Raw genomic sequence first — 15,313 nt, 5'->3', positions numbered from 1 at the left:
TTTTCAACGAATCTAGTATACCCTTTTACTCTACGAGTAACGGGTATAAAAATATATTTTCCTTTTTATGATCTTTATTTGAATAAGTTTCACCAGAGGTCAGTTAAGAACTAATTTACAAATGTATTCTTTCGGCCCAGCAAACCTTTTACAGAGGATTAACATAAGCCTTTTAAGTTCTACTTAGCTTTATATGTCAAGCTTAACAGATCATTAAGCTCGTTACCGTTAAGCTGTTCGTATCTTGGGGGAATGTTATTTATGAGGCTTTTGGAGAGTGAAGCTTTCCAAAAGATCGGCTTTAGCTTTTTTATATGAAGAGTGAATATGTCGTATGAAGAAATGAATATGTCACTATATATTCTTGATAAAGATCACTAACCGAGTCGATCTGGTTATGCCCGTTCTTCTGTTTGTCCGTCTGAATGCCGTAAAAGATAGTAGATGAATATTGAGAAAGGAATGCAGATTATAGTGACCCTGCGCTAGTTTGCTTTTTAGATGGTTATCATGCGCAAACCGCCCAGAACTGATTTTCGTTTGTATCACGCTCATTGTATATGTATGTATATATATGTATATTCTGGATCAGGATCACTAGCCAAGTAGATGTGTGTAAGTTAGTATAAACGTCCATATGCATATCGAAATATCGCGGAAACTTTGAAAGCTAGAAAGTTTAGACTAGGGATACGAATTCTGGTGACCAGTAGGCGTAGCACAAGTTTTTTTATACCATACCTATGTGCAAAATTTTTAAAATCGCATCTCTAAAAATCTTTTTGTAGTTAACAATAAAATCATTAAAAGTGATCATTACTTATCAGTAATGTCAAAGTCGTGTGCAACCTTTTGTCAATTTTGTGCTTTCTGAGGTATTGATTGTCTGCTGACATATCTTTATATGTATCTAAAGTCAAATTTTTTTGGTTGTTGTAATGCTTTTATCTGTTTCTATAATTCTCTGAAGTACTCTTTTTTTTCTTAGAGAAACCTTATTTTACATCTTATGTTACATCTTTTTAAATGCCATTATTGAGGAACAAAATATTATTTATACTAACTAAATGTTTTTATAATTCCGAATATAGCTTGCTGTCAATTATGTTTCGTATGAAATGTTATATAATATGCAGAAAGTTATATTGGTCAACACTCATTTTTGTAAATTCTAACTGCAGGTGCTGGCTGGAAAGCAGCTTTGTTGGCACACGGACCTTAGACTCCCCGCAGACACCCGTTATTGACAACAGTGCTCCCGGACTAGCACGAAAGCAACAGCAGCTCCACTCGCACCAAGTGCACCTGGATGTCAGCCTGGCACCTGTATTCTCCGCTGGTCAGCTGCAACATCACATGAACGGAATCAATCGTATTGGCAACGGTGGCGGTGAGTCCGCCATCCAAGTTTGAAAGCTTACCAAAGTAGAAACACTGGTACCCGCAAATTATGCTTTTATGTTTGGCGCACGCCATTTTTGTAGCCTATCTGCATTCATTTAAAATTTGTGTACGTACGCACTTTTTTATTCCATATAAAAAATAATTGGTTTATGTGCACCCAAACAAATATATTTATACCCGTTACTCGTAGAGTAAAAGGGTATATTAGATTCGTTGAAAAGTATGTAACAGGCTGAAGGAAGCGTTTCCGACCATATAAATTATATATATTCTTGATCAGGATCAGTAGCCGAGTCGATTTGGCCATGTCCGTCTGTCCGTCCGTATGAACGTCGAGATCTCAGGAACTACAAAAGCTAGAAAGTTGAGATTAAGCATACAGACTCCAGGGACATAGACGCAGCGCAAGTTTGTCGATTCATGTTGCCACGCCCACTCTAACGCCCACAAACCGCCCAAAACTGCCACGTCCAAACTTTTGAAAAATGTTTCGATATTTTTTCATTTTTGTATTAGTCTTGTAAATTTCTAACGATTTGCCAAAAAACTTTTTGCCACGCCCTCTCTAACGCCCACAAACCGCCCACAGCTGCCACGCCCACACTTTTGAAAAATGTTTTGATATTTTTTCATTTTTGTATTAGTCTTGTAAATTTCTATCGATTTGCCAAAAAACTTTTTGCCACGCCCAATCTAACGCCCACAAAACCGCCAAAAACTGTATGTGCTGAAGACTCTCCTTCGCACTTCGAATAGCTGAGTAACGGGTATCAGATAGTCGGGGAACTCGACTATAGCGTTCTCTCTTGTTTTTTCTATAGTGCGCTCTATTCATTTTATTTATTAAATTACAAATTGCTCTTTCATTTATTTATCAAATTCGCATTAATTGTCTTTGGCTTAAACAAATATTGATTTCGATTATATTAATTACTTTTAAAGTAAAATATTACCTGGGTCCATAGAAAATAATGTAACAGGTAGAAGGATGGCATGTCCTTCTGTCTGTCCATCCTTCATTTTGTATGAACTTCAAGATAGAATATTGGGCTTAAGCGTAAAAATTTCTTTCAAGCCATTGGCAACCCCCTCAAAAGTTGTTGATATTTAAATTGACATTTATATTTCTTACTTACATTTATCTGTCGGCAAGAACACTTTTACCTAGATCATTTTAACGCCCACAAATTTCACAACTTTTAGGCTATTAGCTGTCCGGCATCATTACTTTAAAAGTTTTTAATAAATTAAGATTTATGAATTTTGATATTTAAACTATAAAAGCTTTAATCAAAATAACAATTTTGTTGACCAATTTGACCAACTCTGTTAAACTCGTGACCGTCGGCAAGTCAAGCAATGAATATCTCTTTGTTCTCATGATTTTGTTCTTGAACGACTCTTTGTCATTTATTAATGCTATTTTCCATGTGCTTTGCCATCGGTACAAGAAAAGTGGAACTTATTTTTATTTTAGGTACATACATATATTATTACTTTTCCGACTCAAAAAAAATCGAACACATGTCTTTATATGAATTGTAAGTTATGTGCACTTTATATTTTAATATAACTATACACAAAATCGAGCTACACATTGGTATTTGTTTCTATAATAAAATCAGAATTATATTACAAATTGGTATTATTTTATTTTTTACTCGGTAAAAAGTACAAAATGCGTTTAACGGTTATCTGATTGTTCCTCTTTATAAGTTTATTTCTGTTTTGATACCCACCCATTTAAAACATCCTTGATTTTATTTTGAGTGTGTTTGTTAGATACTTTGGCATTTGTGATTTTTTTGATTACATCCAAAAATGTCATTTCCCGGCGTGCTTGATCCACTAACAGTACCAACAAGTAATATAGCGGCCGAACGGTCGTTAAGCAGCGCCTCGCTTGAAGATGTCCTAGCCTCGCTATTAGGACTGCCACCTACCTTCTTATCCGGCCATATCAGCAATTCGTACAGCAGCTACACCCCCAGTTCGGCGACAACAGGTATGAACCTGTAAGTTTACTTTTAATATTACAAATTATCAATAGTAGGCAAGATTCTGAAATAGATAGAAAGATTTACACATTGCTTTTCATTGAACTTACGAAATATCACTGCGAAATATCGTTGTATTACTGCAAAATATCGTCTCTATACTATGATTAAATATAAAACATCTCCACAGTTTGTTGGCGTTAATGCGACGAAACGCATCAGAAGATTTTGCAAAGATTGTAGTTGTCGGATTAAAAAGTTATTATTAATCGTAAGGCAGCATAAAAACTAAAGGTATTGCAAACTAAGAATTCGAAAATTATATGGTTCAATAGAATCAAGGTGTAACAGTAAAAAAAAAATTTTAAATTACGTCTGATGGAACTTATTGTGACAAATATAGCTTCGTTTTTAATAGCATAATTTATGAGGTATGAGGTTGAATATTAAAACACAAATATTTGTGTTCTTTTCAATTTTACAAATAATTTAAAATTAAAAGAATTCTTATCTTACGTATAGGAAACCAGATTAAAAAAGGGTGAACTTTATAGCCTATTTTCTGGAGTATAATATACATGTTATTCAGATAGGGACAAATTTGGGTGGAAATGGGCAAAATAAATATTAAATTTAAAGAAATCAAATTATTGCTTAAAAGTATAGGTGTGATAGTTATGGGCAGTTTTGGATCATGGCAACATTTAGGAACAAACTTACACTACGTCTCTGAAAGCTGCATGCCTTATCTCAACATTCTGGCTTTAATAGTTCTAAAGATCGAAGATCGGATGGACTCGTCTAGTGATCAAGAATATATATACTTTATAGGGTCGGAAACGCATCCTCCTACCTGTAACTTGTAGAGCAAAAAGGAATATTTTATTCCTGGAAAAGTACAGGAGTAGACTGTATGTCGAAGCCAAAAAGGACGGTGTTTAAAAGTAAATACATACTACAAAAGTTAGTATTTTGTGGTTGTCTGACCATAGCAGATTTTGGCTGATTGAAAAAAGGGGCCGTCCATAAACCTCGTGACGCTAATTTTGGGCCATTTTGACCCCCTCCGTTACACGTTACTCGTAGGGTAAAGGGGTATACCAAATTAGTTGAAAAGTATGTAACAGATTGACGGCCCTAGATTGTTTATGTATTCTGGACTTTGCCGTCTGTTCATCCGTCTGTCTCCAAAAACTAGCTACAACTGCACTGCTCAAATTGGTTTCAAAGCGTTGCAATGCCAACTCTAACGCCCAAATATCATCAAAAATTGCCACGCACACTCCGTGTTCATTTAACATTTTAAATTTCTATCGATATGCCAAAAATATTTGGGACACGCCCACTCTTGATTAATATAATTCAATTTAAATAGAATCCCTTACACCTACTATCACGTCGTCTTATTTAATAGTTAAACGCTAGGCGCTACAATTCCTTAACTTTTTTAGGAAAAATAAAACGTGTGATTTTTTTATGGTATAGTTTTTATACCCGTTACTCGTAGAGTAAAAGGGTATACTAGATTCGTTGAAAAGTATGTAACAGGCAGAAGGAAGCGTTTCCGACCATATAAAGTATATATATTCTTGATCAGGATCAATAGCCGAGTCGATTTGGCCATGTCCGTCTGTCCGTCCGTCTGTCCGTCTGTCCGTCCGTCCGTCTGTCCGTCTGTCTGTCCGTATGAACGTCGAGATCTCAGGAACTACAAAAGCTAGAAAGTTGAGATTAAGTATACAGACTCCAGGGACATAGACGCAGCGCAAGTTTGTCGAATCATGCTGCCACGCCCACTCTAACGCCCACAAACCGCCCAAAACTGCGACGCCCACACTTTTGAAAAATGTTTTAATTTTTTTTCATTTTTGTATTGGTCTTGTAAATTTCTATCGATTTGCAAAAAAACTTTTTGCCACGCCCACTCTAACGCCCACAAACCGCCCAAAACTGTCACGCCCACACTTTTGAAAAATGTTTTAATATTTCTTCATTTTTGTATTGGTCTTGAAAATTTCTATCGATTTGCAAAAAAACTTTTTGCCACGCCCACACTTTTGAAAAATGTTTTAATTTTTTTTCATTTTTGTATTAGTCTTGTAAATTTCTATCTATTTGCCAAAAAACTTTTGGCCACGCCCACTCTAACGCCCACAAACCGCCAAAAACTGTCCTTCGCACTTACACTAGCTGAGTAACGGGTATCAGATAGTCGGGGAACTCGACTATAGCGTTCTCTCTTGTTTTTACGTTAAACTGAGAAGTGCTGTATCAAATGTTTATGGCCCTATATATATGTATACCTGCGTTCCGTCCATGGAATGCCTTTTGTTGTTCTTATTTTTAAAACACTACCAATACCCAAGGTTCACTAATCCGAAAACATATATTTCAAAAAAGCAGGTATTGCTATTCGGCAGCAGCTGGAGGTGCAATCAGCCGCCGAGCAGCAGCGGCTCCGTCGTCGGAGTGAGGGGGACGCCCCGTCGCAGGAAAAGCATTATTCCAAGGACCAACCCCATCAGTCCAGCTCGTATTCGGTTGAAGCTGTAGTAAGTCCTAAACCAAATATCCCCAAAGAGAGAAGGCGGGTTTCACTGGGCGACCCCACCCTCACAGCTACGCGGTCGGACATAGGAAACGGCGGACAGCTGCAACTCATCGAGGAACCAAAGGCCGGTTTCGGATCGGGGCAACAAGTTCGCTGCCGCAACAGCAAGTGCGACCGGAGTACCTCTCCCAGTGATGCCAAGAAGCTTTACAAGACGTGCCACAATTGTTCCCATTTATACTGTTCGCGTGAATGTCGGCGGGCGCACTGGGAAAAGCATAGGAAGGCGTGCCTGCACTCGCGTGCGTCTAACATTTGTCGCCAGGTTCTTGCCACGTGCAGAGACGACCTCGACTCACAGCGTCATCTGAGTCTTTTGGCCCGCAAAGGCAGCCTGTCTCAAGGACGGGGCGTTGTGCGTGTGCTTTTTCGAAGTGCTGAGGCGGCGGAAGGATTCATTAAAAACGGGTTCCAGTGCATGGGAGAGGCTTCGTACGTGCGCTGGCCAGACCTTATGCCCGCTGAGATGGGCCTGGACTTATACTCCGAACTTTTGAAGCTTAGCACGGAGTACAAGCCGGAAACCAAAATGCTTATTTACGTGGCAATTTGTGTGGTTTCCGAGGCACCGGGCATGGGGCAAGCACCTGTGCGCTGGGAACGCCAACTTGTGAGTCGTTGTGCCAAACTGAAACTCTGCAAGTCAGTTATGGTTGAACTAGAGCATCATCAGGCGGCAATCCTCCCGGTGTCTGTTGTGGCAGTGCCGGAGCGGACGGAAATCCTCATTCTAACTTTTAAACCCGGACAGCATGGAAATAGAGAGCTCATCCTTTCAAACATTCTGGACATTTTGTCAACGCGCGGCGTCATACTGAGCAAACACTATCCGCAGGTATTTGAGCGCCTGCAAACGTACTCTGAGGGACAGAGTGACAAGTTCAATCCGGTGACATTGCATCCGCGGGACACGCAAACTGGGCAAAACTTTGTATGCATCATTATGGCGGTGCACACTGACAATGAGCTTACGAAGCTTCCATCAGCAGCGGATGGCGGTAATCGAGTTACTACCATAGATGTAGGATCTCCTTCGGCTCTCGTGCAACTTGAACTAGGCGATGATCAGATTTTTAAAACCACATCCAGAAATAGTTGATCAAGAGCATACAAAAATCAAAACAATACTCTTCGGAGAGAAAGCACTTGCAACAACCACTTCTTTCATTCCGATCTTTTCAACGACACCTCGGGATGTCCCATAGAAAGCACCCGCATGTAAGGAAGGATCTTGAAATCAACTGCTTTAAACATGTAATACAATTTTCCTGGTAGTAATAACACTGTACAAAATGTATTTTAAAAATTTTCCCAGTGCGCGGAAATACATAATTTTACTTTTTTTGTTATTCTTAAAAAAGTTAAATAAATTCTTTGGCCCGGTCAAATTCAGTTAGTGCTTATAATACGTATGTGTGTCCGTCCGAATCGCGAAATCCATAAATACTAGATAGGATTTAACATGCATGTTCCTATATAGCCACGTCTAAAGTGTGTTTTTTTTTGAGGTATAGAACTTTAAGTTGCAATAAAACAACAATAAAAGTTTTGATAGACATGAATTCTATTTATCTGAACTATAATCTGGTTAATCTTAATTATATAATCTTAATTTGATATATGATTTTTGGCATATAACCGCCACGGCTGGCTCGGATGTAGTTCAATCTCAACCATTTCCGATGACTTTTTCCAGAATTTGTAGCCGTATATCGGCAATAACACGGCGAGTGTTGTCTTCCAAGTGGAAGACAAGACAAGGAAGACATATCCCGACAGAAAGTAGTCTAGCGGTGTTAAATCATAAGATCACAGGCCAAGACGGACACAAATCCAATTCCTGTGCTCGATGGCGGATGGACTCATTCGGGTCTTCCTCAATGCTACGCTTTAAGGGGGAGATACCTACGCGAACCTAGAAAAAGCTTTTTGTAAAAAAAAAAAACAAAATGGCGGAAACATGACCGATCTAGTCACAGTGCCAAATTTTTATTATAATGAGAAAGCTTTAATGAAGTGCGCAGTAGAGGGATTTTGATGATTTCGAAAAATTAGACATATATAACCATGAGTTCCTGAAAAGTGTGATTTTTACCCGTGTTTTTTGATATAATAATACTTAAAAAACTATAAAATAGCTTTTTTTTATATGTCGCTCTGTCACGCACTTGAAGATCAAATTCTTTATTAAATGCCGTTCAGTTTACATGAATTGGTTGAATAGTTCTCCTGTAATCGTGACACCAGTATTGTAAAATATAGTTTTGAGAAAACGGCCGTTATGTGCGCCACCGCGGGGCGGAACTGGACTTTACTTCTCTGGGTCGATTATCTCGAAAAATATTTATCGCAGCTTAACGAAATTCTAAAAAAATATTTTTAAACATTCTATCGATTAAATGAAAAAAAAAAAATTTGTTTTGAATGTTCTATAGGTCCCCCTTTAGCAGCAATAGCTTCTTCTCTACGCACCGTACGGCGTCTTTGGAGATTCGAGTTATCAATAAGAGAATTGTCTATGGTAAATCGAATTAACTGTTCTGATGGACGATAAAATGGACGTAGTGCGCTATACGTATTTCGCACACAACCATTTTTAGAAATAAAATTGCACTATCTGCAAGCGTTGTTCAGGTTTGTTGCCAAACCAAACTTGTCAGGTGTGTTAAATCGGTCGCCATCTTGAACAGTAATGCCAACTTAAAGTTCTATACCTCGAATAAAACACACTTTTAACGTCCATAATGCCTATGTCTGCCAGGCGTATGTGGTCACCAAAGTTATCGTAAAAGTGTAAAATGTACTGTAAATGCGGACCCATGCAAAGAATTTAGGCTACATCGTACACTATTAACATACATCCCATAATTATTAAAACAAAATTAAGTTTTTTTGTACTTTGTCAAAAAAGATATTTAGCTCGAAAAGTAATTAGTAAATGGATTTAAAAGTTTGTGTGAATAATAAGTATTTGATTACAAAGACTGTCAACCAAATACATTTTGCTTAACTACTCCAGATTTTTAATATAAAATAAGTTACCAAAACAAAATAAACCAAAAAACTTCCGGTCAATCCAGTATTAAACTTTATTGGCTATCATCTATAAACAATAATCTCTAAAAGCATTACTTCCAGCGGAATTTACTTTTAATAAAGGAAACGAACTTATTTATTAAGTTTAATAAACGACAATAGTATTTCTGCCACCTAACCCGGGTTTTCATTTTTATCTAACCGTCGCTACTCGCCGCCCCTTTAAGTTAATGTAAGGGTTTTCATGTAAGCATGTTTATGAAATTTTAATATTGCGTATAAATATACGCGTATAAATATACGAGTTGAAAGTAACGATCCGTAGAAGTTATAAAATTATGAGTATGCGTCAAAGAAAACAAAAATCTATTTCTGTTCAAATTACGTATTATGTATGTCGACTAAGCCCATGTCTTAACGATTTCTGAACGAAGTTCTACAGACCATTTACATTTATGTACAAATATATGTATTAATATGTTTGACAAAAAAAGTTTGACACAAAGCTTCATATTGATAAGATTAAAAATAAATCCTTATAGCAACTAAAACAAGGCATTAATTTTAAATGCGAAACGCGGGTAAATGCGGGTTAACGTTGGAAATTCTTTCTTGTTATTCATTTTAACCGCTTAATGTCTTTTGAGAGGTTTGTTTATCTTTGGACTTGTCCAAGACTCCTTAACAGCAGGAGGGAGGCAAGGACTTTACGACCGTATTAGATTTTAGAAGCTCTCACACATTTACAAAGGACAGTTGAGGGGCGAGTAAAATCTAAGCCATCTTCAAAGCCCATGGGCATATAATTACCCTAATTAATATGGAATGTAAAACGCAACCTAATGATCACAATTTTTTTGAACAGAAACCAAATTACATAAATAAAAAGTGGACCAACCACAAACAGAGATCTTCCTATATTATCTAAAATATACATACATACATAAGTGTAAAGTGCATGCATACAGTTGTCACTAAAAGAAACAAAACTAACTTATTTTAGTTTTTGAATAATCTTACATATATAAATTTTCCATAATTACTGCTATTTTTAGCCAATTCAAAACCGGACTCTTAGCAGTATACATATTCGTAAATACCTATTTAATGCGATACGCAATATACGATACATGCATTATAAACTTATTAATAACTAACCCCATACGCTTGATTTACCTAAATTAAGTTTTAATAATGTAAAAGATATTTAATTTAAAAGTAGGCAAACGCAAAACTGCATAAATAAATGAAATTAATTAATATAATTAAATTTAAAAAAAAGCTTGAAGACAGCCAGTAATTCACATCATCTGTTTCTAGATAAATTATTAACAATTTATTTTACTCTTTTACGTATATAAATATTTAAAGTTTCATATATTTATTTATTATATATGTACTGACTATGAAATTTACTGACCTTTTAGTCGCGCAAGAATAAGATGAATTTGGTAAAACAATAACAAAATGAATTCAAAGTAAAAACTTTTTGCATATCTAAATTTAAAAAAATTCATAAGTACGATGAAGACATTGAACAAAATATTGGTATTTCTGGGAACCCTCTGAATTCTAGGTTAGTGCATTTACAATTGGAGTAAATTAGTAAAAAAAATGTATTTTATTCAAATATTTATTTGATTTTATGCATTATTTAATACATACTTATTTTAGATACATTTAATCAAAATATATTTAAGCTTATAACTTTCAACTTATATATATGTGTGCTATTACCTGTGCATATTCATACCTATCGGATTTGCTCGTGTCGTCACCTCATAAATCCACTTTTTACACCTACAATTTGTATAAGAGAATAGCCTATAACACTTATAAATACGTTGCATATACATATATGCGTTTAATGTTTAAAGATGATTAAGTATATTATACAAACTATCAAATAAATTAGGTTTATTTGTATGCTTGACGCAAGAAGCGCGTTTGGGTTTCGCCCATTTCGCCTCATAATTGTTTAGAAAGAAAATATGCAGCTGAAGTGTTAACGATGGAACATCGTTTATTTTTTTTTAAATATCTTTGTGGTGAGTTATGCGCCCTCGGTGACAGTTCTGGGGCTAGCATAGTTGGATTCAACTGATCATAGTAACCCTTGATAAACTGAAGCTGAACAGGATGGGCGCCAGTGCTTGTGACTTCGTTAAGCTGCCTGTCACCTTATTTAAGCTACCTATAACCCACCAATAATCACTTCCTGTTGGGCCTCATCATCCATATCAGGAATCTCCTGCTTGTGCACTATCATCCCGTCGCTACTGGTCTGACGAGGTGCTGTTTGGCCGTACTTTTGGTGTATACCGCGGTGACGCTTGAGTGCAAAACGATCAGCAAACGCCGCAGAGCAAATCTCGCACTTGTAGGGCTTTTCTCCGGAGTGCACCTTTGCGTGGTTTTTAAGGTGCGCCGCCTGAGAAAATGCAGATCCACAAATTTCACACTTGTATGGCTTTTCGCCCGTGTGAATGCGCCTATGATTCCAAAGAGTAGCATGGCGGGCAAATCCTTTGTCGCAAACACCGCACACATATGGTCTCTCGCCACTATGCGTACGTTCATGGTTTTTGAGATGTGGCGACTGCGAGAACTGCATGCCGCAGGTTTGGCATCTGTATAAAGATAATACAATTAGTAAAAAGAAAATAATTACAACTAGGGGGCTGGTATTACTTATAAGGTTTCTCGCCCGTATGGATACGGGCGTGGTTTTTCAAATAAACGGCTTTAGCAAAGGCCAACCCACAGATGCTGCACTTGTAGTTTTTTTCACCGCTGTGCAGCTTTTTATGTGACCACAGACTTGAGTAACGTGAAAATAGACCGCCGCATATATTACAACTGAAGGGTTTTGACGGATTTCTGCAGGACAAACATCTTGGTTTTGTTAGCATAGGAATGGGTCGTACATTTTTTTTATACTCACTCAGTTTTAACAGTAACTGATTGCTTAGCCGATCCGCCCACACCGCTGTGCGAAGCGTGGGAGTGCTGCCCTAATAGCACCACGCCGGAACCATTGCATTTCTGGCATTTGGTCATCTGCTGGGAATTTCGTTTTTTCACAGGATGGTGGCCAGACCCACTGCTCGCCTCCCGTTTTGGTGTCGTACCGCCAGTCTGTGCAGCAACAATTTGTTGCAGTTGTGCTTGGGCCTGAGGAGTCGTTGATATGATTTGCACGGGATGCGCCATTTGACCTGCAAAAGAGGAAGTTAGTTATGGTCCATTTGGCAACAAAACTTTTACAATTACCATCCGGCGCCACGAAGAGCTGTTGTTGTTGCTGTGCCGTTTGTTCAGCTTGCATGCAGGACTCGCAGCGCACCTGCTTTGGACCTTTGCGTTTCGTCTGCTGCAATATAGAGCTTCCGCAATTTATACACTTGCTTGCCTTTGACTCATGTTGTTGCTGCTGCATTACAGATTGCTGAACCGGCTCTAGCGTGTCAGAAGACACAATCTGTATCTGACCCATCTGGCCATTTCCAATGATGTTTTGTGCCTGTACAAGCCCCTGCGCGCTGACCACGGCAATAGAATCACCCCCTGATTGGGTATTATGTTGCTGTTGCTGCTGCTGTTCCCCGTCTGTATGCATCCGCTTATGAGCATTGAGCAGTGCCAAATGAGGAAACATATCTGAGCAAACATCACACTTAAAGCTGATGTTGGATATGGTGTTCTGCAAATAAGAAAAGCATTAGGGTCTGATGAATGAGACTTATTTTTACATACAGCTGCAATTGGCTTGTTTTGATTAACTATCTGGATGCGGCCTTGTGCGTCTACCGTGGCGATGCCAAGAGCTGCACCCTGGTTGAGAGGCATACCGTTGACCAGGGCGTAGTTGTAGCCGCCCACAGGCTGGGCTATGTAGCACGTCTTATTGTCGTCTGTGGTGGCCAGCTGAGCAAGATTGACGGTACCGCCATTGCCCTATATGAAAACAATATGAAGAAGTCAGCCCCCATTTATATATAGTAAATATAGTACTTACATTTGTCGTGTAATAGAAGGTTGGCTGTTGCTCCGTTTTTTGACCCTCTATTTTAGGCTGTTTAAGAATGGTGCCATCCGCCGTCTGGTACTGAATTGTGGCCGGTTGCCCATTAATGGCATTTGTGAAGATTATGTTTTTGGTAAGGTCTTCCATGGTGCCTAAAATTCTCTTATGCCCAAAAATTAACTTTTATCATACATGGGCCTTTTATTTACTGCAGCTATGGCACGCTTTTCAACACTGCATCACGCGACGCTAATTCTATAAAATGAGAAAGAGATGAATATAGTGCCATAGAAACCCAGTGAAAACGACTGATTAAAAATGGCGACGGTGAGACAAAAAATATGTACATATGCGACACAAAACATACACAACGACCGCTGAAGCAGCAAATCTTCACATTAACAGGCTCTAGCATCTTTGTTTTTGGCAATCATACAATGTATCACTATGTGTATTATTTTTTTTTACAAAACATTACCTTTTATGCAACCGGACCACACCATAAAATGCGCTTTGCCTGCGTTACTAAACCACAAAACAATTATTTAAGATTTTAGTTGGCGTAAAATTGTATCCGTTGATAGACAACCTAGATGAACAATTTTTTGTTTGGAATAATAAAATAAATATATTTAAATAGTGTTATCTTTTTCTAACAAATTCCAGCACTTTAACTTTTAGCCCATTATTTTTTACAATAGCTAAAGAGAGATGGAGACAGAACAACGCTTACAGAGAGAGCAGACGAGCAGCAGTTCTACTTTTTAAAAATGTGACCATGTCTTGACAAAAACACGCTTTGCCCACGAAAATATACCAAAATTCAAATACAACTTGTTGGTTTTCTTAGAGCCTTTTTACACTTTATCGAGGTTTTTATAGAGATAGTAGAAAACTTAAACATTCTGAAATATTTTTTCTACTTTCTGACTTGAGTTACATCTACGACGTATGTTTATTATTATTCTGCTTTCTATAAAATTTTTTAATTTTCGACTTAAGCAGAAAACGCTTTCATAAAAAAAAACCCAAATCGCCGCCCGTTTTATATAGGTGAACGAGTTTTATTTTTTAAAGAATACTAAAAATTCCCATATTTAATTTAAGATATTTTTATGTTTATAATTTTTTCGGGAATTGGTTAGAAATCAGTAGGCAAGTTAAAAAAAAAATACACACGATTTAAAAAATCAAATTTTGCCTGCGTTGTTCCTTTAGGAATTCTTTTCATTCATTAATCTACGTACACATATCACTTCAAAGTGATTGCTTTGATTCAAGGTCCTAGTTCTGTTCAGATTCCAAGTCAGCTGCTCTTGGCGCCGTAATAAAAAAAGGCCGTGTTGATGATAAATGATGTTGTCTATTAAAACAAAATTTAAGAGAATGTTGTATTGGAGATTGAAATATTTTTATTCACATTACTTATTAAGTAAAGTGGTACACTAAATTCGTTTAAAAGTATGTATGTAACAAGGAAAAGGAAGCGTTTCCGACACTATTATGTGTATAAATTTTTGTTTAGGATCAAAAGCCGATCTGGTCATGTCTGCCCCTGCTCTGCCAACCGTAACACTTCTACTAGCTCAGTAATGGAAATCTTCATAGTCAAACAAATCGGCTTCAGGGATTTCTTTTGCTTAAAAATAATTTAGTGGTGTATCTAAGAACTTTTCGATTTGTAAAACCGGCACTTTTGTCTAGCCGAAATGAAAGTAAATGCCTATTTTAATATCAAATCAGATCTTATTTACTAAGGGAAAGAAAAGTTTACTCAGTGGTCTATTGATAATTGACAACATACTCATATTTCATAATCAAAGTGTTACCGTCGGCCACAAAAATGTTCGATTTGGCAAAGGGGTCGATAAGTACGTCGCCAAAAGTTATCTTGAAAGTTGCCATACTGTTTGTGAAACGAACCAGGCAGGTAAATGCACTTATAAAATATAAAAGGATTTATTAATTAATTTAAAGAAGGGCCGAAAGTGTTGTTTCATTAAGTGCTATTTAATTTAATTACTTAAATGGTCTAAGTGCTGTTAAAAAGTATTTGCGAACATCGGAATTAAAACTGAGAAGAAGGTGGCAACTCTAGATTTTCTCATGCCCTCCAATTTCTGCCTTTTCCTGGCTTCAAAACAAGCTATTGCAAATATAAAAGGCATTTTTCACGTTGTTTGATTTTGATAAATAAAATAAAACAGTTGTTTGAGTATCAAGAAGCAATGAAAAACG

General features: G+C 37.2%; 2 protein-coding genes across 12 annotated transcripts in view; one reads left to right on the top strand and one right to left on the bottom strand.

Moving 5' to 3' along the window:
* The window catches only part of LOC6529174, a 31,007-nt gene extending 21,781 nt beyond the window's left edge, over nt 1-9,226 (top strand). For 3 of the 9 annotated variants that reach the window (XM_039373190.2, XM_039373192.2, XM_039373194.2), the window contains 3 exons: nt 1,182-1,390; nt 3,260-3,409; nt 5,802-9,226. In XM_039373190.2, coding sequence (XP_039229124.1) covers nt 1,182-1,390; nt 3,260-3,409; nt 5,802-7,111 — 1,669 coding nt within the window. In that variant the 3' untranslated portion in view covers nt 7,112-9,226. Of the gene's footprint in view, nt 1-1,181; nt 1,511-3,259; nt 3,420-5,801 lie in introns of those variants that run through there. The other 6 variants (XM_015196752.2, XM_015196748.3, XM_039373191.2 and 3 more) reach the window with 5 other exon arrangements.
* Nucleotides 9,227-11,046: 1,820 nt separating this feature from the next.
* LOC6529172 (zinc finger protein 93) lies at nt 11,047-13,827 on the bottom strand. 3 transcript variants are annotated; one of them, XM_015196755.2, is made up of 8 exons: nt 13,809-13,827; nt 13,554-13,664; nt 13,067-13,330; nt 12,805-13,005; nt 12,322-12,751; nt 11,993-12,266; nt 11,740-11,943; nt 11,047-11,678 (listed from the first exon to the last, which is right to left on the bottom strand). In XM_015196755.2, exons 3-8 carry the CDS (start codon nt 13,220-13,222, stop codon nt 11,243-11,245), a joined length of 1,701 nt encoding a protein of 566 aa, XP_015052241.1. In that variant the 5' UTR covers nt 13,223-13,330; nt 13,554-13,664; nt 13,809-13,827; the 3' UTR covers nt 11,047-11,242. The 3 variants fall into 3 exon arrangements, with proteins under 3 accessions (XP_015052241.1, XP_039229129.1, XP_002090179.1); XM_039373195.1 differs by lacking the exon at nt 13,809-13,827 and having other exon boundaries at nt 13,554-13,785; XM_002090143.3 differs by lacking the exon at nt 13,809-13,827 and having other exon boundaries at nt 11,740-11,928; nt 13,554-13,784.
* Between the last annotated feature and the right edge of the window lie 1,486 nt (nt 13,828-15,313).

Source organism: Drosophila yakuba, chromosome 2R (assembly GCF_016746365.2).
Source record: "Drosophila yakuba strain Tai18E2 chromosome 2R, Prin_Dyak_Tai18E2_2.1, whole genome shotgun sequence".
In the NCBI taxonomy this organism is placed as follows: Eukaryota; Metazoa; Arthropoda; class Insecta; order Diptera; family Drosophilidae; genus Drosophila; species Drosophila yakuba.
The sequence above is the reverse complement of the archived record's forward strand: the minus strand, read 5'-3'. Positions and strand labels throughout refer to the sequence as shown.

Bases quoted from the DNA above. Each gene is read 5' to 3' on its own strand.
- LOC6529172 (XM_015196755.2), bottom strand. From the start codon at position 13,222: ATGGAAGACCTTACCAAAAACATAATCTTCACAAATGCCATTAATGGG. The intron at 13,006-13,066 runs GTAAGTACTATA...GTTTTCATATAG, and splicing joins CCTTCTATTACACGACAAAT to GGCAATGGCGGTACCGTCAA. The intron at 11,679-11,739 runs GTAATACCAGCC...ATCTTTATACAG, and splicing joins ACGGGCGAGAAACCTTATAA to ATGCCAAACCTGCGGCATGC.